The sequence below is a fragment of the Nomascus leucogenys genome, chromosome 18 (genome assembly GCF_006542625.1).
Source record: "Nomascus leucogenys isolate Asia chromosome 18, Asia_NLE_v1, whole genome shotgun sequence".
Taxonomy (NCBI): Eukaryota; Metazoa; Chordata; class Mammalia; order Primates; family Hylobatidae; genus Nomascus; species Nomascus leucogenys.
Genome location: NC_044398.1, coordinates 36341202 through 36368697, shown reverse-complemented (window position 1 = coordinate 36368697; position 27496 = coordinate 36341202). Strand labels below are relative to the sequence as shown.

Sequence of the window (27496 nt, the reverse complement as noted above, 5' to 3'; positions counted from 1 at the left end):
AGTTCCTCAAAGAAAAAAGTGTCAACCTGTAATCCTGTATTCACAAAATGTACTTAAAAATGAATTTGAAATAGATGTTTCTATTCAAAAACTGAGAAAGCCTGGGTGAGGTGGCCTGTAATTCCAGTCCTTTGGGAGGTCAAAGCAGGCAGATTGTTTGAGCTCTGGAGTTTGAGACCAGCCTGAGCAACATGGGGAAATCCCTTCTCTACAAAAAATACCAAAAAATTAGCCAGGTATGGTGGTGCCTGCCTGTAGTCCCAGCTACTCGGGAGGCTGAGGTGGGAGGACTGCTTGAACCTAGGAGGTTGAGGCTACAGTGAGCCGTGATCATGCCACTGCACTCCAGCCTAGGCGACAGAGTGATACCCTGTCTCAAAAACAAGCAAACAGAAAAACCTGAGAAAATTTGTTGCCAGCAGATGTGCATACACAAAAAATACTAAAGGGAATTCTTCAGGTAGAAGAAAACTGATCTATGATAAAATCACAGAAATGCAGGAAATAATAAAAAAAAACAACAGAATGAATATGTGGGTGAATACAAATGAATATTGACTGCACATAGCAATAATAATAATGTCTCATTAGGTGTAAAACATATGTGGAATTAACATGAGTAATAATAATATACATGCAAGAGTAGAATGGAGGTAAATAGAGATTGAGTATTGTGAGATCATAGCATTGTCTGGGAAACAATAAAAAGTAAAATTTGTATTAGATTATAATAATGTACAGAAGTTGTAATCTGTGGAGGAAACCACTAAAGAAATTATAAAAGAATGTGTAAGTAGCAACCAATAGTAGGGGGAAATGGAATTAAAAAAATAATCAGAAAGAAAGCAACAGAAAAGAAAAAAATAAAAACAAAAATGGGTAAGACAAATGGAAACAAATAGTAAGATGGTATTTATGAACACAACTATATCAGTAATTACAATAAATGTAAATTCACAAAATACACAAAAGACAAAAATTGACAGACTTGATTAAAACAACTCTATTCAAGAGATATGACATCATTATAAGAACATTAAAAATTCAAAAATAAGGGGGAAAGTGAAAAAAATACCATTGTGAGTGGTAGAGAAAGCCATTTCACATAATAAAGGGTTCACTCTACCAGAAAATGTCAATTTTAAATGGGTATGAGCCTAATAGCACAACCTCTAAATGCATAAAACAAAAATTAACAAAACTCAGAGGAGAAACAAATTCATAATAATAGTGGCAGGCTTTAGCCTCTCTCAGTAATTTATAGAAAAACAGACAAAAATGTCAGTAAAGATGTACATAATTTGACCAACCTGATTAACAAACTTGACCCAGTTGAAATACACAAAACACCTGCACACAACTGCAGAATGCACATTCTTTCAAGTGCAAGAACATTATGATAAGAATATTATAGGAAAGTCTGTCATAAACATAGCTGCAAAAATCCTGAAAAAATAACAGCAAGTTAATCTAAATTTTATTTATTTATTTATTTACTTATTTTATTTTTGGAGACAGAGTCTCGCTTGGTTATCCAGGCTGTAGTGCAGTGGCGTGAGCATGACTCACTTCAGCCTTAACCTCCTGGGCTCATGCAATACTCCTGCCCCAGCCCTCCAAGTAGCTGGGACAACAGGCATGTGACACCATACCTGGCTAATTTTTGTGGTTTTTGTAGAGACCGAGTTTCACCACGTTGGTCTCAAATTCCTGAGCTCAGACAATCTACCTGCCTTGGCCTTCCAAAGTGCTGGGATAATAGATGTGAGCCATTGAGCTCAACTTAAATCTAAATTTTATTTTATTTTATTTTATTTTATGGCCATGCTCCCTCTAATAAATCTAAATTTTAAATAAATAAGTCCAAGTATTATTGTGTTTATGTGTATAAACCTGCGCACACACACAAACGCGTACACACCCTGCTGGTTTCTATTACAAGAATGTAAGTTTGGTTTGACATTCAACAGTCAATTAGTATAAGTCATCACATCCAAAGAATAAAGGAGAAAAATAAAATTATTTCAAAAGGTGCAGAATAAGTATTTGAGAGAAATTTAACCTCATTTGTGATTTAAAAAAAAATCTTTTTAACAGCTTGAGAATATATGTTAATGAGTATATTAAAAATCCTATAACAACCATCAAACTTCATGGTGAATATTGACAACTCTCCCCATGCCACACCCACCACCCTTGAGATTGAGGATGAGACGAGAATACCCACTATCACTACTTATAGTCAGCATTCTGCTGGAGGTCCTAGCCACCACAATTTGTATACCAATTTTATATCTTGCAACCTTGCCGAATTTATTAGCTCTAGTAGTTTTTTTGTGTGTGGATTCCTTAGGATTTTCCACAGACAAGATTATGTCATGTGCAGATATAGCTTTACTTCTTTCTTTATGATCTGGATCCCTTTTATTTCTGTTTCTTGTCCAATTGCTCAGCCACTGCAGTTTGGCAAGAGCTAAATAAGGCATAAAGATTAAGAAAGGAAGAAATGAAAATGTCATTCACAGAGGACATGATTATACAAAAATAATCTGCAAATTATTATATAATTTAAATGAATGTCATAAGGCCACTCACTGGATAACAAGGTCAACATAGTTTTGTAGCAACAGAATCTGTATATACTAGCCATAAACAAATATACAATGCCTAAGAATAAATCTATTGAAGGATGTGCAAGAACACTTTACTGAAAACCACAAAAATAGTTCTAAGAAACACAAAAAAGACTTAAAGTGAAGAGATATGCCATGTTAATGAATAGGAAGATTGAATATTTTAATGATGTCAAATGGCCCCCAAATTGTTCTACATAATCAATTAAATCCAATCAAATTCTAGCACTTTATTTTGTGGAAATTGACTAGCTGATTCTAAAGTGTTTTATGGAAATGTAAAGGGCTTCTTTCTTCTGGAGTTGCCTTGTGGACAGGATTTGAGACAACCCAGGCCAGGTCTCTCTGGTCCATGGGAAGCATGCATATGCTTTTTGCCCTGACTATGTCTGTAGAGAACAGCCCAAACAACAACCTCCTCCCCATCACAGCAGAAAGCCAGCTAGTCTTGCCATTTAGATTTTTCAGGGATGAGTCAGAGATACCAGTCTACTCTGTCCTGCAGAAAAGGATACTTATCAACTTTTCCAAGTGGCCCTAGAAAAGTCACTGCTAGTCAGAAATCTCACCTTGGAATGTGGGGGTGGCTGGCATCTATCGGGATGTCAGATGAAACTGAAACAGTTCCACTGTAGTAGCCTGCTCTATAAACATACAGAGAACCCCTATTACATGTGTGCTATGAAGCTATTAGAAACTACAGCTTTGTGGACTACTTTGAAAATGTGCAAGTGGGTCGGGCGTGGTGGCTCACGCCTGTAATCCCAGCACTTTGGGAGGCCGAGGCGGGTAGATCCTGAGGTCAGAAGATCGAGACCATCCTGGCTAACACAGTGAAACCCCGTCTCTACTTGAAAATACAAAAAAATTAGCGGGGCATGGTGGTGGGCGCCTGTAGTCCCAGCTACTCGGGAGGCTGAGGCAGGAGAATGGCGCAAGTAAACCCAGGAGGCAGAGCTTGCAGTAAGCCTAGAGCGCGCCACTGCAGTCCAGCCTGGGCGACAGAGCAAGACTCTGTCTCAAACAACAACAACAACAACAAAAAAAAACAAAACAAAAAATGTGCAAGTGAAATAAGTGACAAAAGCAAACACAAGATATTCTGTTCATATGAAACACTGCCAGGTGACACTTGTATTTGTAGATTGACAGAAATTGGAGGTGGAGTTAAAGAGGTACCAACTCAGTATAACATTCATTGCCTCTTTTGCTAAAGTTGTTTCACTGCATAAGAAAAAGATCCTGGTCGGGCCAGGTGCGGTGACTCATGCCTATAATCCCAGCACTTTGGGAGGCTGAGGCAGGTGGATCACCTGAGGCCAGGAATTTGAGACCAGCCTAGACAACATGGTAAAATTCTGTCCCTACTAAAAATAAAAAAAATTAGCCAGGCGTGGTGGTGGGTGCCAGAAATCCCAGCTACTTGGGAGGCTGAGGCAGGAGAATCGCTTGAACCTGGGAGGCGGAGGTTGCAGTGAGCCGAGATCATGCCATTGCACTCCAGCCTGGGTGACAAGAGGGAAACTCCGTCTCAAAAAAATAAAATTAAAAAAAAAAAAGAAAAAGAAGGAAAAAAGAGAAAGAGATAGTGGTTCCATGTGCTGGTCAGTTATGCAAAACAACGTGCTGACGTGTAGGCTGCACGGTGCCAGGTGCAAATACACACTGCCTGTTACCGTAACTGTGACAAGCACAAGGGCTGCTTACTAGCTTGAGTGCAGCTTCTGGGGAGTTGATGGCAGTGATTTGTGGGTATTTCCTTCTTAACAAATTTTACATCAATACTGCAACACAGCAATCTCAGCCCTGTGAGCTATACCATAGCCACATGCTTTCACCATTTCCTGCTCAAAGAGAGAGCCCAGGAACCGAATGCTGTTAATCAGGGAGAGCATAGAAACAGCAGCAGAACAGCTGGAGAACCAGGGCTGTGTGGTTTTGGACTGTGGGGAGGGTGGGCCATGGGCAGACTTGACACAATGTGGGAGGGCATTTGACACAGCCCCGTGGAGGACCTAATGCTCAGGGAGGCCTTCACCCAGCACAGTGAGCCATGCCGACACTTGGTGCCTGGGCGTGCTGGTCACAGCGCCCTCCCTGCGATTTTCCCCATAGCAGTGTGTTTTCTCTGCCAGGCAGAAGGCAGAGAAACCCTGGCTGAAAAAGCAGTGAGGGTCATCGACTGCATGAACACATCATCACCTTTCCCAGATGGAGGCACCCAAGTTTACCCTGCACGTCCATTCAGCAGGTAGAGGTGGGTCATCACTAAACAGGATCTTTCTTCTGAGCACCTGAGATTCTGGTCCAAATCAGGGCTGTGAGGACCAGGAGCCGGGATTCCGAGCCCAGGCAGCCCCGCAGGTAAGGAGGAGGGAGTGTGTCGGAAGGCTCTATGGCAAGAGCCGCTGACCAGGCCAGGGCTTCTTTGTCCCCTCTTCTCTCCTGCACATTGGCACTCACGTCCTCCTGGCTCGGGCTGGCCTGGCAGCTCAGGGAGCCGTTGGATGAAATGTCCATGAGTGTGGCTGTGGCTGTCACGTGCAACTGCGAGGATGGTCGGCTCCCAAAGCGGAACCGCGGTGCTGGGCGAAGGGTCAGGGCTCCGTGGTGCGGCACAGCGCATGCCAGCGCTTCACCAGCTCCTTGGGCTTGCTGAGCATCTCATCCCAGTGCTCCAGCTCTCTGCCGCGGGTGTACATGTAGGGGCCCACCACCACTCGGCCCAGCTGCTGGCTCTCTGCAGGGGAGGGAGAGCACCGGTGTGCTCCTGAGCACAGAAGCCACGTCCCCAGTGACTTCCCTTCCTCCCTCCTGCTCCCAGGAGGAAGTAGCAACTCCCCTACTCTCTGAGTGGGAGCTGGCAGCCCGCAAAGGGGCCCTGCCTTTGCTCTGCAGCTGGAAGGGCTGCTTCTCCCCCTGGGAGATTGGGAGGAAGGACAGCCCTGAAAGAGACTCTGTCCTTGAGGGCCACCAGCTCTGCCCCACACCCTTCTGTAGGGCCGTATTAAGTCTACTTTATGCCAAACAGCTGAGGGAGGAAAGGGCCCCTCTAGAAAGAAGGCCTCGGCCGTCCAAGAGTACATTCAGCAGTAACGTTCACTGGCCACCGTGGAGAAGGGTCTTAAGTCCAGGCCATGTGGCCAGCCATGGCCTGATGGCTGTATCCCCAGAGTGGCAGTGGGTGCTGGGGTGTGGGGCAGTGTGGGAGAGCTGGCTGACAGAACTCGCCAAGAACCCCAAAGGCTCATCTAGAGGGCACGAGGAAGGTCAGAGCACCAGGTCCCTGGGCTGGTGGCAGCCCTGGTCCCTCCCACTCTCTCTCGGGTGATTTGCTCCAGGAGAGGGCAGCAGAGGCCATTGCTTAACCTCTTTCTTTTTCTTTTTTTTGACGGAGTCTAGCTCTGTCGACAGGCTGGAGTGCAGTCGCGCGATCTTGGCTCACTGCAACCTCTGCCTCCCGGGTTCAAGTGATTCTCCTGCCTCAGCCTCCCGAGTAGTTGGGACTACAGGCGTGCACCACCACGCCCAGCTAACTTTTGTATTTTTAGTACAGACAGAATTTTACCATGTTGGCTAAGATGGTCTTGATCTCTTGACCTCGTGATCCACCCCTCTCGGTCTCCCAAAGTGCTAGGATTATAGCGTGAGCCACCGCACCCAGCCAACCCCTTTCTTTTTTTCCTTTTTTTTTTTTGAGACGAAGTCTCCCTCTGTCGCCCAGGCTGGAATGCAGGGGTGCATCTCGGCTCACTGCAAGCTCCACCTCCCGGGCTCATGCCATTCTCCTGCCTCAGCCTCCTGAGTAGCTGGGACTACAGGCGCCAGCCACCATGCCCAGCTAATTTTTGTATTTTTAGTAGAGACATGGTTTCACCGTGTTAGCTGGGATGGTCTCGATCTCCTGACCTTGTGATCTGCCTACCTTGGCCTCCCAAAGTGCTGGGATTACAGGCGTGAGCCACCGTGCCAGGCCCTTTTTTTTTTTTTTGACAGATTCAGCAGCCTCGCCTCCTGGGTTCAAGAGATCCTCCCGCCTCAGCCTCCCAAGTAGCTGGGATTACAAGCGTGTGCCACCACACCCAGCTAATTATTGTATTTTTAGTAGAGATGGGAGTTTCACCATGTTGGCCAGGCTGGTCTTGAACTCCTGAGCTCAAGTGATCCACGCACCTTGGCCTCCCAAGGTGCTGGGATTACAGATGTGAGCCAGCATGCCCGGCTGCTTAACCTGTTTCTAGGGTGCCACAGACAGAGCTCAACTGGACTAAAGCTGGGCATGAAACCCAGGCCTTGGGCAAGTATTTCAGCCTTTCTGAGCACTAGTTTCCTTAACCAGGGAGGGAGCTAGTACAGCTCCTTCCGAGGTCAGGACAGGAGGCACTCACTCTGCCTGAACGCTCGGCAGCCCCTCGTGGTCCCCGTCCCAGCAGCCCGGGGTAGGGTGCGGCCTTACTGTCCCCTTCCATGTTCTGCACCACTGTCAGGCTGAGGCTAGCAGTATCCAGCTCGGTGGCATCGGCCTTGAAGCTGAAGGTCTCATTGTACACAGGGTTGATGGAGCCCAGCACAGCTGAAGTCTTCTTGCACTTGACAAACTTGTTGTGGTTCATCAGAGACACTTTGACAAACACACCTGGGGAACAGTGAGCACTAGTGGGCTGGCAGAGGCGGGCGGGAGCCGAGCCCCCGCCTGTGGGAGGTCCGGCTAGGAGGGCACATGCCCAAGCTAGGTGCCAGCGCCCCACCCCTCACACAATGCTGTGACCCTGCGGGCGTGACCAGAGGAAGCCGGCTGAGGAGTGCACTGCCCTGTGGCCCAGGCGGGGCTCCGCTCCCTTCCTTTTCCTTCCTCTTTGCATCAGGAAAGTACCCACAGCTCTGGCAGGCCCCGGTTTACCAGAGCCTGGCACCACATGCCTGTCCCTCCCTGTTGGGGGGCTGCTCACTGGGCCCCCAGGCCCCCTGGGGCCCCTTAAACACCTTATACAGAGGGCTAAGATTTGGTGGGTGAGGATCAGAGTCACAGTGGAAGGTCTGGATCCCACCTGGCTTACAGTGACCCCAGACGTGAAAACAAACAGGTGGCTGACCACCACCACCCCACTGGGATGGGTGGGATGTGTGGGGTGAGCCCAAATGGGGTGGGACATGTGGGGTGAACCAAGGCCTCCCCTCCTGCAGCTCCTGGGTTCTGGGAGGCCAAGCATCAGTGCCCATTGAGTCGGGGGCTCTTCCCCTGCGGGGAGGGAGGTGCGGGCCTCACCCTGGAGGAACTGGATCCATGCCACTGATGGAAAGGTGGAGGTGGAGGCAGGCAGGACAGTTCAAAGAGCCAAGACGCTGCCTCGGGAAACAGGAGGGGCAGGGCCTGGTATTGTGGCTGGGTTAGAACCCTCAGTAGGGGAGGCCAAGGAGATGCAGCTTTGGGTTCAACACAGGAAGAGGCTTCCTGCACCAGAACTGTCGACCGAGGGACAGCACGTCTTGTGAGGTAGTGAGCGCTCCGTGATAGGGTGTATGTAAGCAGAAACTGGATGGTCAGGGGTGAGGTTGGACTGTAGCCCCAGGCTGTAAGCTCGGTGGGCGGGACCTTCCCCAGGAGGAAAGGGAGGAACTCACTGACAATGCCTCTGTCCTCCTGGAGCCGGAGGCCCTTGGCACGCAGCACAACCACCGTCAGGCGGCTCAGGTAGTCGTTGTAGCTGAGGCAGAACTGGAGATCGCCAAACTCCGAGGGGGGCTGGGGAGGCCAAGATGGAAGCACCCCATCCTGTTACTCGGCAAGTGCTGAAGGGGTCACAGAACCCCCAGAGAGCCTCCTGCTTCCTCCCAGCGGTCCACGCGACACACCTGCATGGTCCCCTTTGAGTTCCACTGCCATTTTAAGGATGAGGCAACTGTGGTCTGGAGAGTTTAAGGGGCTTGTGCAGTCCTGTGGACCAGAGCTAAGGAGTCACACCCAGGTCTGAGCCAGCTGGGGCCTTCCCGGGGGTGGTGGGCTGGGGGAAACATTTCCCTGGGCTGGACCATTTGTGGTGTCATCTCTCACAGCTGTCTAACCTAGATAAGAATCCAAATGTGGATATTTCAGGTTGCTCCAGGGAATCTGATGGCCAGTGTGACAACCAGACCTCAAGCAGCCCCTCCCTGCCCAGGGGCAGGTCCGATCCCCCTGTCCCATGCTGCTCGGGGCCTGGGCCCTCCTCCCTGAGTCACTGTTGTAGGGTGGTGTGCGGGTTGCTGAGGGCTGATGCCACCAGCAAGTGCTGGGCCCTGTGCACACCTGCCAGCTGATGCTCAGTGGCATAGGCATGGTGACCTTGACCTTACCTCCAGGCTCTCGGCCTCCAGGTCTCTCCAGATGACACGCCGGCAGTCCCCCACCAGGGTCTCATTCTTCAAGGGGAAGAGCACCTGGCCCAGGAGCTGGTGCTTCCTCTGCCTGTCCACGTGGTAGACGGAGAACTTCAGCACCCTCTGGGTGATGGTCTTGCTGGACACCTGGGGGAGATAAGGACACCAGCCAGAGTCAAGCGTGGGGGTAGGGGATGGGATGGTGTGACTCATTATTCTGGACATGGGTGCTTTTCGGAACGGATGTCTCAACCAGGGACCTACATCCCCAAACCTAGGCATTTTCAGGGGACCCTTCTCAGCAGCAGAGCCACGTACCCCTGGAAAGTAGGGGTAGGTGCCAGTACCTTGCTACACAGAGTGTGGTCCGAGGACCTGTAGAGTCCACCACCACTTGGAGCCCTGTTAGAAATGCAGGATCTTGGGCCCCAGCCCAGACCCATGAATTGGAATCTGCCATTTAACTGGAGCACCAAGTGACACGGCTGCACGGTGAGTGTGTCCCCGCCACCACCCTGCACTGTAGCAAAGGCCCAGGAGCCCGGGGCACCAGCCTGTCTCTGCTGTCAGAGCTGGGCATGCCAGCCCTCCCCTCCTTGAGATTTGGCCTCCTCGCCTGTGAAATGGGGATCATGGGTCTTCCTCTCTGGTTGTAAAACCCCAATCACAGTGTCTGACCTACAGCAGATGGCCCATTAATACTGATTTTCTTTTCTTTTCCCTTCCCCCTTTTCCCCTTCCCTCTGAAGGCACAGAGGGACTGGATCAAGCTGGGGCAAGATAGAGTGGGGGAAGTGATGAGCTAAGAAAAATTAGCCTGCAAGCATGACGTGTCGCACGTCAGCAAGGCTGCAGCCTTGGATTCTGATGTCTCGAGAAGAGCGATTCACCTGTGAATTCTCACAGCCCTGGCCTCAGAAAGATGGCCCGGGAACAGGCCCGACGGCACCCCTCTTCCCAGCTCTCAGCCAGGGCGGAAGGCACAAGTCATGGCCCTCGCCTCGGCAGTCACACTCCTCCTGAAAGCTGACTGGCTGCACCTCACCTCTTGCCTAGCTTGCCACCCAGCTCTTGAGAACATGTTTGTCCAAGGCCTCTTGGCAGGTCTCGATGACTCCTTCCCCTAAGGGCCCCCAGTCACCTGCTAAGGCTCCCAGGCCCCTGTGAAACTGGCTCGGTGCCCCAACAGACTCTCCACATCCAGAACCTGAGCCGGACAGCCCAAAGTGTGGCAAGGCACCACAGCTACCCTGGGAGGCCACTCGGGTCCCGCGCTGGCCTCTGACAGCACAGGAAGCTCCTGCACTCACGCTGAGGCCTGTCTTTTGCCTTCCTTGGATAAACTTGCCAGAAACCCCATACTGCTCCAGGCCTTTGGGATAATTCCCCTGAGCCCCATAGGCCAGGGCCTGGCATTCAGTAGTTGCTCTAAAATTGTGTTTTCACCCACTCTCCTCCAGGCAGTCAGGACAGGGGAGCCCAGGCTTCTGGTCACCACTCACCAAGTCTCTCCCCTGCCCCTCTATCAGGGATTGGCTCCTATAGGCCTTAACCTAGCAGAGTAGGTAAAGCAGAGCTGGTGGCATCAACGGTCCCGGGGGCTGCAGGGCCCTGGCTGGTACAGGAGGCTGGGCTCTCCTGTAGGTTTGCACCTTCCCAGCAACGAGGAGGGCACCAGACCCTGCCTGCTCCAGAGGCTGTACCTGAAAGATGAAGTGCTCGTCAAACTGTGGGTTGGAGGTTTCGCTTTTGGTCTTGGACTGGAGGAAGCGCCGCTCATCGGGCAGCAGGTAGAGCTTCACCAGGGGGCTGCAGGTCTCCGAGGGGGCTTGCAGGTGACGTGCCTTGATCAAGCCCACTAGCAGCCGCTCGGCCTCCTGCTCGTATTCCACCGAGAACCACAACCGCCCCAGGCAGCTGTCGGGGAAGTCGGTCTCACTTTTGTCCTCTGGGAACTTGTACAGCTCTGGGTTGATGGGCCCCACCATACATGCATCTCCTATAACAGAGGGTGGGAGGGCTGGCAGGCCAGAGGAAGGCAGGGGCATGGGAGACAGTGGCAAGCTCTGGGCGCCCATCCCCATCCTGGCCCATCCCTCTCTGCTGAGCCTCAGCTAGCCTGACCACATCTGCCTCACTCTCCTCACCAGGCTAAACACATCCCCTCTCTCTGGTGCAGCTCCTCCAGGAAGCCTTCTCAGCATGAAGGCATTGCATGGCCAGGCTGGGGATCCTAGCAGAGTCCTGCCCCCTGGGATTGGCCCCCATCCTTGGAGGTCAGGACCTGTTTCAAGGACACAGTGCCCATCACCTGGCCTAGCCCCTTCCATGGTGTCTAGGGAATGACTCAGCGATAAAACATTGCCTTTCTTCTTCCTCTTCAAATTAGAAGGGCCAAGGTGATTATTGGGTGGTTCCTGGGATGGTCTCTTGGTAGATCTTCAGGGCAAAGAGGTGGCAGAAAGCTGTGTTTGCAGCCCCTACCATTCTGTCCTCTTGGTCAACCAACCCATCATCCTAGAGTGGGACCCAGCACAAGTTCTGTACATGGCATGCCTGGGTTCCAATTCCAATCTGTTGCTTACAGCCTCAGTTAAGACTATGTAAAATGGGGTGATAATTCCTCCCCCTCAGAATCATGGTGAGGTCTCACTCCAAATCAGCACCCAAGGCCATATCTCACCCTCATGGGGTGCAGCAAGCACTTCATAAATGAAAGCACCCAGAAAGAGTGGTCCCTGGGCAACCCTGGCATCCCTGGCTGGTTCAGGTTGTGTTCCGGAGCCAAGCTGGTGAAAGCAGATGGGGCCACCAGAGCAGACCCTGACCTCTGGGCAGCCCTGGTAAGGACACTCACCAAGGCCGCCGCTGTGGGTGTGAGGCAGCAGCTCTGATGCCGGGCAGGGGTCCCAAGGGGCATGGGCCCACTCTCCACTGTGCAGGGGCACCCAATCTTGGCCTTGAAGGGTTGGGGGCACCACGAATGGCACAGCTGGTGGCCTGTCCAGAGTCAGGGAGACAACATGTAGGTGGCAAGTGAATAGTGTGGTCTCAGAGTGCTCAGCCAGCCAGGACGGTTGAGCACCAGGGGCTTGAGGAAGAAAAGCCATCGAGAGCCAGGAGGAGGCCAGGGCACCATTTTCTGGGCCCATATCAGGCAACACACACACACAAACACACACACACACACACACACACACACACACACACACACACACACACACAGCAGTGGGATTTGGAGAAGGAACACAGCCCCTGACAGTGTCAGCCAGTCTGGGTTTGGATTCTTGTTCGGCCACTTACTAATTGTGTTCTCTGGACCTGTTGCTTATGTGCGCTGAGCCTCAGTTTCCTGGGTTCCATAACACCTGCCTAATAGCTGATGTGAGGTTTCTGGGGTTTCTTTGTGATAGCTCCCAGCACCGAAGCAGCATAGAAGAGGCACCCCCATAAACAGAACTTTCCTTTTCGACCCCACCCCGAGGGAAATTCCAGGGGCTCACTTGGCTCCACATCCTGCCTCACCTGCTCAGTTGGGTCCTAGCATGCGGCTGGCAGGGCCTGTCCCGCTGCCCACTGGAGGCAGCTGCGGTGGCCATGGCTGGTGTCCCAGGCAGCTCCTCATAGGTGAGGGTGGCACAGAATCTTCTCCACAGACAGCAGCTTGCCCCGATCAACAGCAGCAGCAGCAGCCCCCCGATGGTGCCCCCAATCACCAGGGCCAGCTGCTCTGGGGGCAGAGACCACCAGTACTGTGATGCCTGCCTGGGAAAGGCACTCTCCCTCACAGCCCTGGCCTGCTGGGGCAGAACTGGGGCAGCAACCCTACCTCTGGGTTTGATCTTAGGAGTGATAGGAGCAGGCCTGCTGGGGACGGGTTCCAGGAGGGATGCTGCTGGCTGGGTTCCACCAGCTCTCAGAGGAGAAGCCGTTTACCCCAGGGTCTGAGAGCCCGGGGCAGAACCTTCTAGTTTTCCTTGGAAAACAGCTGGCCCTGCCCTTGGGATTCTGGCTTAAAGAAGCCATTTCCTTGCGCTTCTGAGTAGAAATCAAACCTGCCCTCACCAGAACCTCCATATCCCCTGGGCTCCTGTTGAGGCCAGGAGGGGAGCTGGGGTGTGGACGCAGTCAGTTAAGGAAAGCCCTGAAAGGTACCTTCCCCCTGGTCTGCAATCAGACCTCTACCCTCTGGGGCCCTGGAACCTGCTGCAAGGCTGGACTCTTCTCTAACACCGGCTCCCTCCCGTAGCCGTCTATCAAGGTGAGCACCTGCTTAGGGGAGTTGGTGGGAGGCGGTGGACGGGGTGGGGAGGAAGAGGCGGCAGGCCCCTTTGCTGCTGGCCCTCACACGTCCGCATGTGTGGGACCTAGGAGGCTTCGCCCCGGGGGTGCCCAGACGCTGGGTTCCAACCGCTGGCCACCTGGGGCGGGCCAAAAAGGTGCCTCCCTTAGGGTGACGTGCGGCCGCGGGGCATCCCGGTCTCAGGGATCTGCACTGGGTGGGGTGGTGAGAAGGCGGGACCCCCCACACCTCCTAAGCCGCGACTGACCGCGAAGAGCGGGCCTCAGCCTCCACTCCATCCCAGCGCCCCTCGAAGAGCGCGCCGAGGCCGGGCAGGGCAGGCGCTGCGCCCCAGCGGGGGCGGCGCGGCTGAGGCAAGTGCCGGAAGGGTCGCAGAGGGGCCGGGGCTGGGCTGGGGAGGGGAGGCTCGCTTACCCGCCATGGGGCTGCACCCGCAGGCTGGTCTCGCCGGTCTGGGCGGCTGGGGCTGGGCTGCCAGGCCGGCTCTTAAAGGGCGGCGGGGCGCCGTCGGGCGGGCGCGGGGGCGGTCCATGGTGGCGCTGGTGCCCAGCTGCTGCGCGGGGAGCCGCGCAGTGCACCGCAGGGGCAGGGACCCAGCGCCGCGAGGCCGCAGTCCCGCCCCAGCCCGTCGCTGGCCCAGGCCCAGGCCCGGAGGTGGAGGGGCGCAGAGCCGACCGTGAGCTCCAGGAAACCGCAGGGCTCCGGCCGGGGCGGGTCCCGGCCGCCAGTGCCTGGGCGCCCGGGGCTCCCTGCGGCTTGGGGCAGGGTGGGGTGAGAGTACCACCCCCATCCCGGAGAGCAGAACTACAGCCTTCACCGCCGCGTCTGACACAGGGCCCAGCACCCGACCCCTCACACCTGGTGGCCAGGACTGAGCCCCCCCGCCCTCCCAGATCCTCCGCAAGCCGAGGCCCCTCCAGGCGCAGCTCCGACCCCGGCTCGAGGGAGCCTTCCCGGATCCCGGGGTGGAGTCTCCGCGCGGGTCCCGGGCCCCAGCGCTGCCCGCCTGCCGGCCTTGGGCGGGGATGCGGCGCTCGCGCACCCATTCGCTCTCAGCGGACAAAATGGTCGAGAGCGTAATTCTGGAGCAGGTTCCAGAAGCTCCTGGGTTCCAACTCAGGCTCCTCACTTGCCAGCCCTGCGATTTGGGACAACTTAACGTCCGCACTCTGGGTTCAGTCTCCTCAATTGGGTTAATGTCCGTGAGGGGCTCTCGTAAGGGCGGCTGGCCTGCTGGTAACTTACGAAGCATGTAAGGAGCACTTAGAGCGGAGGAGCGGCGCGGCCCAGCCCCTGCTAGGGTGGTTATCGGATGGAGGCCAGCGTCGCCTGGGTCCCCTCTGTACCCCCAGCGCCTATTATTATGGTGATTATTAGAACGCAGGGCCCGTGCCCACTAGTCCAGGCTGGCGAACGCGCCTTGCGGGAAAGGCGGGAGTAAGGTCGCTGCGCGTCCTCTCTGTTCACCCCTTGGCGCGCCCTGGCCGCGCCCCTATGGTTCCTCCGCCGAGCCTCTGGTGGGGAGCGTCTGAGACCTCGAGGCGTCTGAGTGGGGAGCGAAAGGAATGTGTGTATCTGTGGTGCAGGGGAGTGTGTGTGTGCGGTGGGGGGGAGGGGGTGGTTGTAGGGGAGTGCGTGTTTTGGGGGGATGGTCCTTCTCGTTTTATAGCCTTGAAGGTTGTGTCCAGAGTCATAGCCTGGGTCCCACACCCCCGCGTCACCTGTGCCTGTCCTAGGGGGCAGTCAGTGTGCGTGAGGCTCCACTCTGCCTGGGCTTTGGCTCACCTAAGGCGGGTAAGGTGGTGAACTGAGGTGCCCCACTGGGCCGGGTCTGGGAGCCCTCAGCGCCAGGGTGCAGAGGCCGCAGCCACTCCCCTTCTAGGGTCTGGGCGGTGGGGGCATGAGAAGGCGGAGACCCAGGCCTCTTCACCCAGTAACTGTCCTCAGCTGTGCGCTTAACTGGCTCTCCGCTCTACTTGGAGACAGTCTGGGGTGTCTGGAGAATCCTCCCCCACTTCTGCTTCCCCGAGGTCGCTGTAGGGGCAGGTGTCTCAGGAAATGGGGCCTGGGTCCCACCGAAGGCCTCGGGTCTGAGTTAGATGTCTGTATGTTTGTTGTTGCCCCTGCCACAAAGTACCACAGATTGAGTAGTTTAAGCCACACGCATATTATCTCACAGTTCTGGGGGTCGGGAATCTAAACTGGATTGGCAGGGCCTATGCCTTCTGGAGGCAAGGGAGCTGTTTCCCAGCGTTTCCAGCTCCTAGAGGCTGCCAGCTAGTGGCCCTTTCCTTTGTCTTCAAAGCCGGCAGCACAGCCTTTTCTAACCTCTCCCGCTCCGGGTCATTTCACATCAACTCTTTCTGCCTCCCTCTTGTAAGTGTGATAGCCTACCTTGTTTTAACCTGAATTGACTGTCCCTTAGCTGAGAGAGCTAGACAAACTCCATTTTGGCTGCTTCACTTGCAGCCCCTTACCCACCCCCCTTCCTCAAGGACTTAACTTGTGCAAGCTGACTCCCAGCACATCAAAGAATGCAATTAATGGATAAGATACTGTGGCAAGCTATATCCGCAGTTCCCAGGAATTCACCCAGTTGATAGTACCCTAAGCCCCCACATTTGTGTCCGGTTGATGGTACCCAAAGCACCCACGTCTATCACCTTGTGATGGATTTAAAACCCCTGCACCTGGAACTGTTTGTTTTCCCGTAACCATTTGTCTTTTAACTTTTTGCCTGTTTTGCTTCTGTAAGATTGCTTCAGCTAGGCTCCTCCTCCCCTTTCTAAACCAAAGTATAAAAGAAAATCTAGCTCTTTCTTCGGGGCCGAGAGAATTTTGAGCACTAGCCGTCTCTCGGTTGCCAGCTAATAAAGGACTCCTGAATTCATCTCAGAGTGTGGCGTTTCTCTGTAAGAGGCTCATCAGATAATCCAGGATAACCACCACCCCGTCTCAAGATCATTAACTTAATCGCACCTGCAAAACCCCTTTTGCCATGTAGTCACGGGGTTGGGGGATGAGGATGTGATGTCTCTAGGACCATTGTGTGGACCATGTTGTCCATGCGGTACCCTGGGAGGGGTGGCTTACATTTCCCCTTCCTCTGTCTAGAGTTCAGTGTGCCTCAACACTGGACTCAGGCAGCTAGCAAGGCTCAGGGGACTCCTACATGGAACCCGTCAGCTATCTTGACCCCTTCCCCCAGCTGCCATGCACCCCCACCTGACCACCCCAATGGGGCATGGCATCCACACCAGCTGCCTCCATGATTGCGCCCGAGCTGTACTCAGGCTGTTCTGGGGGTGGAGTTGGGTAGTGGGATGTTTTTTGAGAAGGGAATCCCTTCTGGCACTTCCTGAGTGCCAGGCCCAGAGCTGCCATCTCTCGTCCCCCATGCTGTGCTTTCCCAAAGTCCCCATCTTTCTCTGTGTTGCCAAGTCCTGACAGCTGTTCCTCCTCCATCCATCTCTATCATGGCAAAAACCTCGCCCAGCCCTCCATCACCTCTCATCTGGAGCTCTGCATGGGCCTCCTCTCAGCTCTTCAGATTCCATGCTGCACCCACTCCCCTTCCCAGCTGTTGTCTTCCAGGCTCCCCTCCCATTCTCATCCCCCCACCACCCATCTCTCTGCAGTTCTTGTGCCCAGACTGGTGCAGCTACTTCCACGGCTCTGTGTATGCACTGGGCTCTCCCACCATGCTGCTCTCTCCCTGTCTGAAATACTCAATGCCCTGCCCACCCTCCTCCACTGCTCATGTTTCAAGATGAACCCCCAGCATCTTGCCTTCTGTGAAACCCTTCATCACCCCCTCCTTGTCCTCACGGTCCTTGCAGCTACCATGCTGAATATGGGACTCTGTGCCTGACACTGCTGCCTCACTCTTCCTGGCAGCCCAGGGCCTCCATGAAGGCAGGGGGCCGTGTCTTATTCAGCTTAGCATCGCCAGTATCCCCCTCCAGGGCTGAGGCTGTGCTGAATGGCAGATGAAGGGCTCGTGCCATTGGGATGAGCTGCCCCAGCTTCTGCCCACATTGTCCATGCATCATACACATCCTGGGCTCACAATTTAGGGCCCAACAGGAGCTCCCTATCCTGGTCCTGCAGACCAGCTTCTGGGGTCTGCAAAATCACGTTGCCAGCTCTATCTGCAAAATCCTAACACAGCCAGCCAACCCACTGAGTTTTGAGTCAATCTTGCTCCACCAGAAGACAAAAGCAGGTGGCAGGAGGGAGCTCGCCTTTCTTGCTGCTCCTAATGTTCTGAGCATTGAGATGCAGGCCTGAGATGTAAGAGACACCCCCTTTCTGGCAGGAGTTGTTGAGCAGAAGGAGCTAAGTCTGGGGCCATGGAGAGCCCCACATGGAGGAGCCAGAGAGGATGGAGCCAGCACAGGTGCACAGGGCTGAAGTGCAGAGGACGGGACCTATGTTGCCCTGGCAGCCCCTGCATCCTGCTGCATGCAGCCCCTGCCCCTGGAGGGGTGGAGAGAGAGGGCAGCAGAGGGGAGTGAGCCCGCCAGGGCCACTGTGTTAGCAAGGAGCCGAGCCGGTGTTGGCATCAGCTGTTCCAGCTTCAGTCTCTTGACCACCAAGGCTGTCCCACGGCATGGAGAAGAAGTCAGGAACTGAGGCAAGGATTGTCCTTCTTCAATCATCACCTCTGGCCACTCAGCTGTCCTAAAGTTTATTGACTCCCCCTTAGGGATGGGGTCTTTTCAGCCAGGGCCATTTGTGGCAAACAACAACTAATTTACTGCTCAGCCTCCATGGCTCACTCCTGCCCCTCCGCCAGCTCTCTGTGCTAACAGCTGACCCACATTTTTTTTTTTTTTTTCAGGAGCAGCAATGTGCTCAGTCCCCAGGCATGCATCCAATGAGCCATGAGAGGGCGGAAAGAATTTGTTTTTTGATGTATTAATATGCTAAATTGATGTGTCGGTTGAGACATGAAGAAATTAGCTATCAAACTCGAAAGAGTGGTGACAGACTAAGACGCAGATTTCCAAAGGTGGCTGAGAACCTGCTGGACAACTGTCCCCTAGTGAGAGGAAGGGCTGAGAGAGTGAGGGAGGGAGGGGATTTGCCAGATTCCTTTCTTGAGGGCTGGGGCTGTGATGTGGACTCCCACCTCCTATGGCTGGCTGGGGCTGGGGAGGGGGGTGTGCTCAGGGAGAGAGGGGGCAGGTGGAGCAGAGGACAGCCTGCCCTCCAGCCCAGAGAGCGGGGGCTTCAACTCTGCTCTGAGAGCTTGCTTTCTGTCCCCTGGAGTTTGGGAGGCAGACGGACTGGTGGTGGAGGTGCATAGGCAATTGCGGCTTCTTGGTTCTCATGAAGAGAGCAGGCAGCTGCTGCGTTGGGAAGCAGCCGGGCTCCCTCAGATGCCAGCCAAAGGTTTGTGGATCTTGGGGACATGACGTGCCATTGGTAGTGCGAGTGTGGCTCAGAGTGTGATGGGGAATTGCCACCAACCTGTGCCTGGGGACTTGTCAGGATGTGGAATGTGTACATATTTCCCACAAACAGACGCTGGCCGTGTGAGTGAAAGAGCCGGTGTGTGATCATCTCAGTCCTGACCACAGGCCCTACCCGGCGGGCATATGCGGCACAGTGGAAGGAAGTAGGAGGTGAACTTTCTAGGAGTTGAGGAGGGAGCAAGTGGCTTCTGATTCATTTGCTCAGGTCAAGGGCACTCTGGTTCTGGAGTGGGGGTCAGGGGTGAAGGATCAAGGGTTCCTTTCAAAGGGCCCATTTGAGCATGAAACCTCTTCCAGATCTGGAGAGGTAAAGCATCTTACGAGACCGTCAAGACAGAACTTTCCAAATCCCCTTCCCTTCCTCTGCTCATGCTCTTACCTCAGAAGTCTGCTGTGGGCAGTGAGAGAGGAGAGAGGAGGCTGACCATGGCACCCTCTCCAAGGGCAGGGGCTGTCTGTGGCTGGCCCTCACTGTGGGAGATGGGGAGACTTAACTCAAGTTTGCAGATTTGATTATTATCTGGGTGGCCTTTCTGATGACTGTCTTGGGACTGCGGGGACAGTGGCTAGAAGGGAATGATCTCCGCTGAATACCTGCTCCTTCCAAGTGTGGCCCCTCCATAGGGAGCTCGGGCCTCTCCCATGTCCTCCTTTGTTCCCTCAAATAGATCCCGAGATCTTGAACGAGACCATTTTACTGGGCTTTAGTGCTCAAGGCTGAGGTTTCACTTCCATAAACAAATCAGTTAAAAGTGCTGAGCCTGTGGGAAGGCTGTTCTTTGGTTACCTTCTGTGGCCAATTAAACGATTGATCCCAAGTCCTCTCTTCCCTGTACTGGTATTGTACTCCCACACCCTTGCAACATGGTGGGTGCATTAGACTGTTTATGTTGCTTATAAAGGAATTCCTGAGACGGGTAATTTATAAAGAAAAGAGGTTTAATTAGCTTACAGTTCTGCAGGCTGTAAAGGAAGCATGGTGCCAGCATCTGCTTCTGGTGAGGCCTCAAGAAGCTTCTACTCATGGCAGAAGGTGAAAGGGGAGCAAGTGTGTCAAGTGGCAAGAAAGGGAACAAGAAAAGGGATGCCCACTTTTTTCAACTACCAGATCTTGCCTGAGCTCAGAGCAATAACTCACTCATTACTACAAGGAGGCACCAAGCCATTCATGAGGGATCTGCTCCCATGATCCAAACACCTCCCACCAGGCCCCACCTGCAACATTGGAAGCCACATTTCAACATGAGATTTGGAGGGGAAAACATCTTCCAAACCATATCAGTGGGAAACATGCTTCCCCATTATTTGACTTTGAGCATGGCCAAGTGACCTGCTTGGGCCACTGGAACGTTGGCAGAGATGATGCGGCAGAGGCTGGAACCGCACCGTGCGGCTGGCCTTGCTCTCCTGTGCTTCAGCCATGGTGGTGAGATGAGCATGGCTCAGGGAGAGCTGGCTCCAGGCCAATGAGTGCTCTATGGCGCAGGTCCAAACCCCACCTGGAGCCTGAGATCGAGGGGTTCAGCCTGAGCCAGCAGACCCCAGCCAACCCACAGACATGGAAGGGAAAAATAAATGCTTGTGGATGATGCCATAGAGACTCTGTAAGGAGCAAAAGCTGAGCAAAACACTGTCACTGTCTTTTGATTCCTTTGGTGAGACTAGAGCTGTGAGCTGGCAGGGCCACACCCCTTGTCCCCTCTCCACACGCCTCAAAGTTGCCTATAAAGGTGGATGATCTTGTCACTTTTCCTTACTGGCTGGCCTTGGTCTTCTCTGGACCAGCCTCCGCTGCTGTGGGAGGAATAAAGTGCTAAGGGGTAGTGGGTTTAGGGGAAAGAGAGAAGGCTTGTGGGGGACATCTGAGGTTGTTACACAGCATACTTTATCCTTCCTTTGTTGCAGTGGTGCCCCAGTCAAAAGTGCCCTCTGGGAAAGCCCTTCCCACCTCTTGGGTGTGGTTGACTCCACCCTCTTCTTCCAGCTGGGCTTGATTCCTCCACAGGTCCCTCCTCCTGGCTGCAGCGATTGGTTCAGGGAAACGCAGAGCCAATGAGCAGCAAGGCTGATTTTTCTTACAATGCTGGACAGAGGCAAGGATTCTTCCGGAGGGTCTTGAATTTAATGAGAGAATCTCAAATGATGAGAAAAAAGCCGGTCTGAGGACAGGGTCAGCTGAATAGGCGGTACCCAGAGAAAGAGAGGGAGAGAGATACTGGATGCTGGTGATGGGTGAATGAGACAAGGCATGAAGCTAGAACACCACCTGGTTTTTCACTTAGGTGAGCCCACAAATTCCGATGTGTACTTAATGCCAGCTTGAGTACGTATCTGCCATTTGCAATCACAAGTCTTCAATGATACAAGATTGCCCACCTGCTTTGGGCCCTCTGTGGCCCAAACTTGTACCTGGCCTTATTTTAGGGACATACACCTTTCTTGGGTTTGCACGCACACATGTGTGTTTACATTTGGACATAGTAGAACAAAATAATTTATATAAGGATTTTGAAACGCTGACCAAATAAATAATCTACACCAAATACTTTACTTACATTGTTTTATTCATTCATTCTTTAAAAAAATTTATTCTTTACAACCACGATCTATGGCAGGTTTTTTTTTGTTTTGTTTTGTTTTTCAGATGGAGTTTCGCTCTTGTTGCCCAGGCTGGAGTGCAATGGCACGATCTCAGCTCACCGCAACCTCTGCCTCCCGGGTTCAAGAGATTCTCTTCTGTCAGCCTCCTGAGTAGCTGGGATTACAGGTGCCCGCCGCCACGCCTGGCTAATTTTTGTATTTTTAGTAGAGATGTGGTTTTACCATGTTGGCCAGGCTGATCTTGAACTCCTGACCTCAGGTGATCTGCCTGCCTCGGCCTCCCAAGTGCTGGGATTACAGGCATGAGGCCACCACACCTGGCCTATGGCAGGTACTTTTATCACTTAGGAAATCTTTTGGTTACAACTTACAGTAACTCTGACTAAATCTGACTAAATAAGCCTAAATAGGGCTTAAACCATAAGAAGATGTGCTTTCATATTTCATATTTCATCTAGCTCTAAGATGCCATTGATTGTGAAATGCACCACTGTTTTGCACCACTTTCTTTGTATAAGCAAAACTTGCTACCGAACCATGAAGCCATTCTTTACTACCAAATCAGATATGAGAAGTGACTTGATTTCAGTGGTGTAAGAATGTGAAAAAAAAATGTCTTCCTTGGAATGGAGAGAAATGGTGTTACTTAGCAAGACATTTGTGGTTGGGTAGCCTCAGATTTGACCTGGAAGCTCAACATCATCATCTAAGATCCAGGTTCCTTGGATGTGTCACCTGCTCTGCCACCTTAAAGTTTCAAGATGGCTTGGTGTCTTCTAACACCAAGTTCAAAGGCAGGAAGAAAAGGAAGGGAATCTGATAGGGGAAGTGTTTATTTCCTCACTCACATCCCTCATCTCATCAGAAAGCCTCCAGCACACTGACCCTCATACCTTGTTGCTCACTGGCCAGACCCACACACAGCCATGCTTGTTTCAAGGAGACCAAGAAAGTGAGTATCTGACCTTTTCAGTCCTATAATGGGAGATTGGTTGAGGGAAGAGGGCATAAGAAATGGCTGTCAATGCCACAGGATTTCAATTCCCATTTTACAGATGAGAAAACTAAAGCTGGAAGAGGTTAGGCAACTCGCCCAAGGTTACACAACTAGAAATTGGTCAACCCCAGATTTGAACCCAGTATCGAATGATTCAGAGCTCTTCCCATTGCACCATAAATCATCTGTACATTAAAGACTGAAGGCTGAGAAACCTCAAATACAGAGCAGGTAAATAGTAAGGAACGTGTTTGGATGAAATACCAGAACACCTGACCATCAGTGGATCAGATAGAGGTTTATTGTTGTTATGTAGCCAGCATCCCAGAGATCAGCAGCCCAGGGTAGTACAGATGCTTAAGGGTTTCATCAAGATCCTAGGCTTCCTCATCATCCTCCTTCACCTTCTGGAGTGTGTGGTTTCTGTCCTTATGTTCACAGTATGGCTGCTGTGTCTCAAGGCATCGCATCTAGCTTTCCAAGAAACCCCTACCTAGTGATTCCCTTTTACATCTCATTGGTCAGAACAAGGTCACATGTAACTAACCCCAGATACAAGGAAGTTACAAGGAAAAGTGAATATATTTAGCTAAACAATTGTCATCCAAGTCAAAACTGGTGCTCTGTTTTGGAAGAAGAGGAGAGAGAAATTGGGTAGTGGTTGTCATTAGTGCAGTGTGTATTTGGCCACTCTATTTGGTTTTCTTTCTTCCAGGCAGATGGTACAACCCTTGCGGTTAGTTATGGATGTGTAACTTACTTTGACCAACGAAATGGGAGGAGAAATGAGATGTATCACTTTCTGGTGGAAGCTTTAAAAGTTGGTGCATAAGAAGACACATGCACCCATATGTTCATCACTGCGCTATTCATGGTAGCAAAGACATGGAATCAACCCAGGTGCCCATCAATAGTGGGTTGGATAGAAAAAATGTTGTGCATATACACCATGGACTACTCAGCATCCATTCTTGCTGCTTCTGGTGACAAAATTCAGTGGTCCCATTTCTCTTTTAACTCCAGAGCTAGATTTGATCCAGACCTGGCCAATCAGAGCGTCACATGCTGCAGGCCTCAGTGAGTGGTTAGGAGATGGGCAGTGGCCTACCTTAGTTTACTATGACTTGAACCTGGAATTTGTGGGCAACTTTTGGGAGCCATAATAACAGTAATGGCAGCGAGGCTCACACCTGTAATCCCAGCACTTTGGGAGGCCGAGGTGGGCAGATCTTTCGAGGTCAAGAGTTTGAGACCAGCCTGGCCAACATGGTGAAACCCTGTCTCTACTAAAAATACAAAAATCAGCCAGGCATAATGGCGGGGGCCTGTAATCCCAGCTACTCAGGAGGATGAGGCAGGAGAATCACTTGAACCTGGGAGGCAGAGGTTGCAGTGAGCCGAGATCGCGCCACTGTGCTCCAGCCTGGGCAATAGAGCGAGCCTCAGTCTCAAAAACAAAACAAAACAAAACAAAACAGTAATGGCTAGTACAGTTAATTTGGCGCTGTCCTTGTTCCTTAAACTCTTGTCCATGGACTTAGAGCTGTGAGGACATAAACATAATCCAGGAGTTCCCAAGACCCACTATGTAGGGAGAGCCTGGCTAAAAGAGAGAGGTGCCAGTTCTGATGACATCATTTAAGCTAGGGGCTCTGGCCAAGCCTGGCTGCTCTGGACTCTTGACTTACAAGAAACAGTGAAAAGTCCCTTTGGTGCTTAAGCCAATTTGAGTTGGGTTTCTGCCTCTTGAAGTCAGAAGAGTATTGCCTAATGCAATAATTCTGTGTAGGCATACAAGACACATCAGTGGTGGTACCTGCCATGCCTACAGCCCTAGAGGAGGAGACAGCCAGCGGGTGGTCCGATTTTAGATCATGTGACAGTTGGACAAGAGCAAGCAAGCACCTGACTCAGGCTCTGAATCCATTGGCTGGTCAGGATTTGTGAGTTTTCCTCTGGCATTAAAGATGACCTATGTCTATTCAATTTCTCTTTTTTAAATTGGAAGTTGAGAAACATGGCAGGAGCGAGACAGCCAGCTGCAAGGGAAGAAGCATGACGGATACATGAAGAGATGCCACTAGGAGGAGCTGGCGTGGTGGCAACTCAGTTTCAAAGCAGCAGAAATTCAGCATCAGGTGAGGGCGCCAGTTGGTGGAAAGAGCTGGCAGAGCACGGTCAGGAGGAAACCGGTCCGGGAAGCTCCAGGAAGAGAGGGAGCAATGGCTATTTCTGAAGTTGTCTTGCCTATTCCTGAGGACTTTTCAATTCTGGTTCAAATCCTCATGCATCCTTATAACAAACCCATTTTTCCCCCAAACAAGTTGCAGGTGGTCTGAGACCAGTGCAGACATCCCCCTTCCATGTTGCCTCTGTAACCCTCCCATGGTGACCAGCGTATCACTAAAGACACTTTTGGTAGCAAAGGATAGAAATATAATGCAAACTGGTTTTTAAAAAAGGAAATGTATTGTCTTCCTTAATTGAGATGTCAAGGGATGAGACCAACCTTAGTCCTCACTGAGATCAAGGCTCCCGGGATGTTCTGGGGAACTTGCTTCTGCACATCCTCGCTTTGTCCTTCTCTGGGCGGCTCCAGTATCTGGCTTCGTGTAAGACGGTGGCTTCGTCCCCACATTACCTTGGGGAATAGAGTGAGTTTCTTTCTCCAGATTCCCAGATAAATTATTTATCATTGGATCTAAGTGGGGTACACACTTATCCTGAACAATATCTGGTCACGAAACTGATGCAGTGATTGGCTGAGGCCTAGCATACACCCCTCCTCTAAGACCCACCAAAAGCACATGAGTGTAGAGGAGATAGAGTGTGAGTAATATCTTTGTGGAATATATGTTGAACTGCTGGAAGAGAGACTTCAAATAAGATTGGCTTAAGCAAGATAGAAGTTTCTTTCTCCCTCACCTGCCTGCAGGTAAGCAGCCTGGGAACCCAGGGTTTTTTTTTTGCCCTATCTTGTTGCTTCTCTATCCCTGGGTATTGTGAAGTGAGATGTTTCACCATCACCTCCACTGCCTAGCCAGTGGAAATGGAAAAGGGGGAAGAGGAGGGCTTGCCCCTCTGTTTAAAAGTGTCACCTCTCCCCACTTCAATGCTGCTGGTCAGTTACTTGGCCAAATATAGCTTCTAGGAAGTGAGGAAATACGGTCTTTTTTTCTGGATTTCCACATCTCCAGATAAAAAACAAGAATTCTTTAAACATAGGAGATGAATGTGATCAGGGGCAATTAGCAATGTCAGCCCCAGCCTGTCCCACTGGCCAGTCAAATGTTCACGTGTCCTCTCCGTAGGGGAGACAACCCCAAATTTGCATCCAGTGCCTGTGTCCAGCTCCAAGCCTAAGATCTGTGGAGGGATAGCCTGCACCATCAGATCTGATGTGGTTTTTGTTTTATTTTTGTTTTTTTAGACAAGTTCTCACTATGTTGCCCAGGCTGGTCTCAAACTCCTGGGTTCAAGCAATCCTCCCATCTTGGCCTCCTGAAGTGCTGGGTTTACAGGTGTGAGCCACCACACCAGGCCTCTGGATGCAGTTCTTTATGGTGTGTTGCCCTTGAACTCTTACATACATTTCCTACCTCCTTACACCCAACATGCAACAGCCAGTAAAAATAAGATAACCACGGTAGGAAACCTCATCCAGAAGAGGGAAAAACACACCCACCAAATCCTGGTGGGCAGAAATTGTGAAGGTTCCCAGGGAGTGGAGCAGAGTCCTTGGATGACAGCGCCTCTCTCCAGGAGTATTCCCTGGGATAGACGTCTTTGGACCTTGGTGGTCCCCTCTTTGTCCACTGCCTTCTATGGCACAACTAAAGGGCATCAAAGGGTGCATCCCTCTTGGGGCTATACAGCTTAAACATTTTTTTTTTAGAGAGAAGGTCTTGCTGTTTTGCCCAGGCTGGACTCGAGTGCCTGGGGTTCAGGCAGTCCTCCCATTTCAGCCTTCAGAGCAGCAGGGACTACAGGCACATGCCACCACACTGGGCCTGGGCTGCATAGCCTTTGCAGCCCACTTTTTGCAGGTGCAGGTTTGGTGGCTAGGGGTCGGTTGATTTAAGGAGTCAAAAATGCAGACTTGTACCAGCCAGACTCATGGTTCTTTGGTAACACATGCCCCTTAAAATCTCAGTTGGCTTTCTGCCTATTTGTGGCTAGTTATCCTCTGGGGCAAGTACAGGTTGGGTATCCCTTATCTGAAATGCTTGGGGCCAGAGTGTTTCATATTTCATATTTTGGAATATTTGCATTATCCTGGCTGAACATCCCTAATTTGAAAATCCAAAATCTGAAATGCTCCAATGAGCATCATGTGTGCTCAACAAGTTTTGGATTTTAGAGCATTTTGGATTTCTGGGTTTTTGGTTTAGTGATGCTCAACCTCCTTTAGATTAGCAGTATTTAAGCCTAAAAATGGTGGCCTTTTATTTATCAGCCTGTGTGTTATATCCATTCGCCTCTCTCTCAGCCTGAGACCAGCCAAAACACTCAACTTGGACTGGAAGGCAGCTTCCTTGATCTGGTCTTTGTGGCCGAGCAGCTGTCATTGTCAGGTTGAGAAACGTAATCAAGTGTTTGAGAAAGACTAGGGTCCATAGTCTCGTCTCCTGCTAATCCTCCTTCTTCAGAAAATTATTCTAGATCTGCTTCAGTTTGTGGAACAGAAGCAATAGATTTTTCTCTTTATTTTTTTAAACAACTATAATTTTATTCCAAAGGAATATTATTATATGGCAACATTTTGAGAACCATAGAGGCTCCTTTGAAATATTGTTAGAAAATCACTTAAATCATATTTTTTATTAATAAATTGATGCCATTTTCAGGCACAGTATTTTTTTATGAAGCTTTTGGGCAAGTACTATACAGCATAATTAAAAATATACCCATTTACAGAATCCAATTAAGTATTTTTCTGCTCACAATTATACGATGGCTGATTTCTGCCTACATTATGATATATAACTGCTCTATAGAACATGAAACAGAATTTCATAACATCAGTTATATTTACACTCTATTCCAAAAATCTTTCAAGATACAAGAATCAAGCTATCAAATATGGAGTTTTTAACAAGCAATAGCTTCTTTTTTTAAGTCTGAA

The 27496-nt window shown here is 51.4% G+C and overlaps 1 protein-coding gene across 1 annotated transcript; it reads right to left on the bottom strand.

Moving 5' to 3' along the window:
- Window positions 1–3624: 3624 nt before the first annotated feature.
- SYT15 (synaptotagmin 15) lies at window positions 3625–14569 on the bottom strand. Its single transcript, XM_030798488.1, is given in 8 exon segments — window positions 3625–5373; window positions 7090–7269; window positions 8256–8376; window positions 8967–9137; window positions 10694–10989; window positions 11848–11990; window positions 13708–14024; window positions 14027–14569. Coding segments are annotated over 8 exon segments (1890 nt in total). The 5' UTR covers window positions 14546–14569; the 3' UTR covers window positions 3625–5230.
- Between the last annotated feature and the right edge of the window lie 12927 nt (window positions 14570–27496).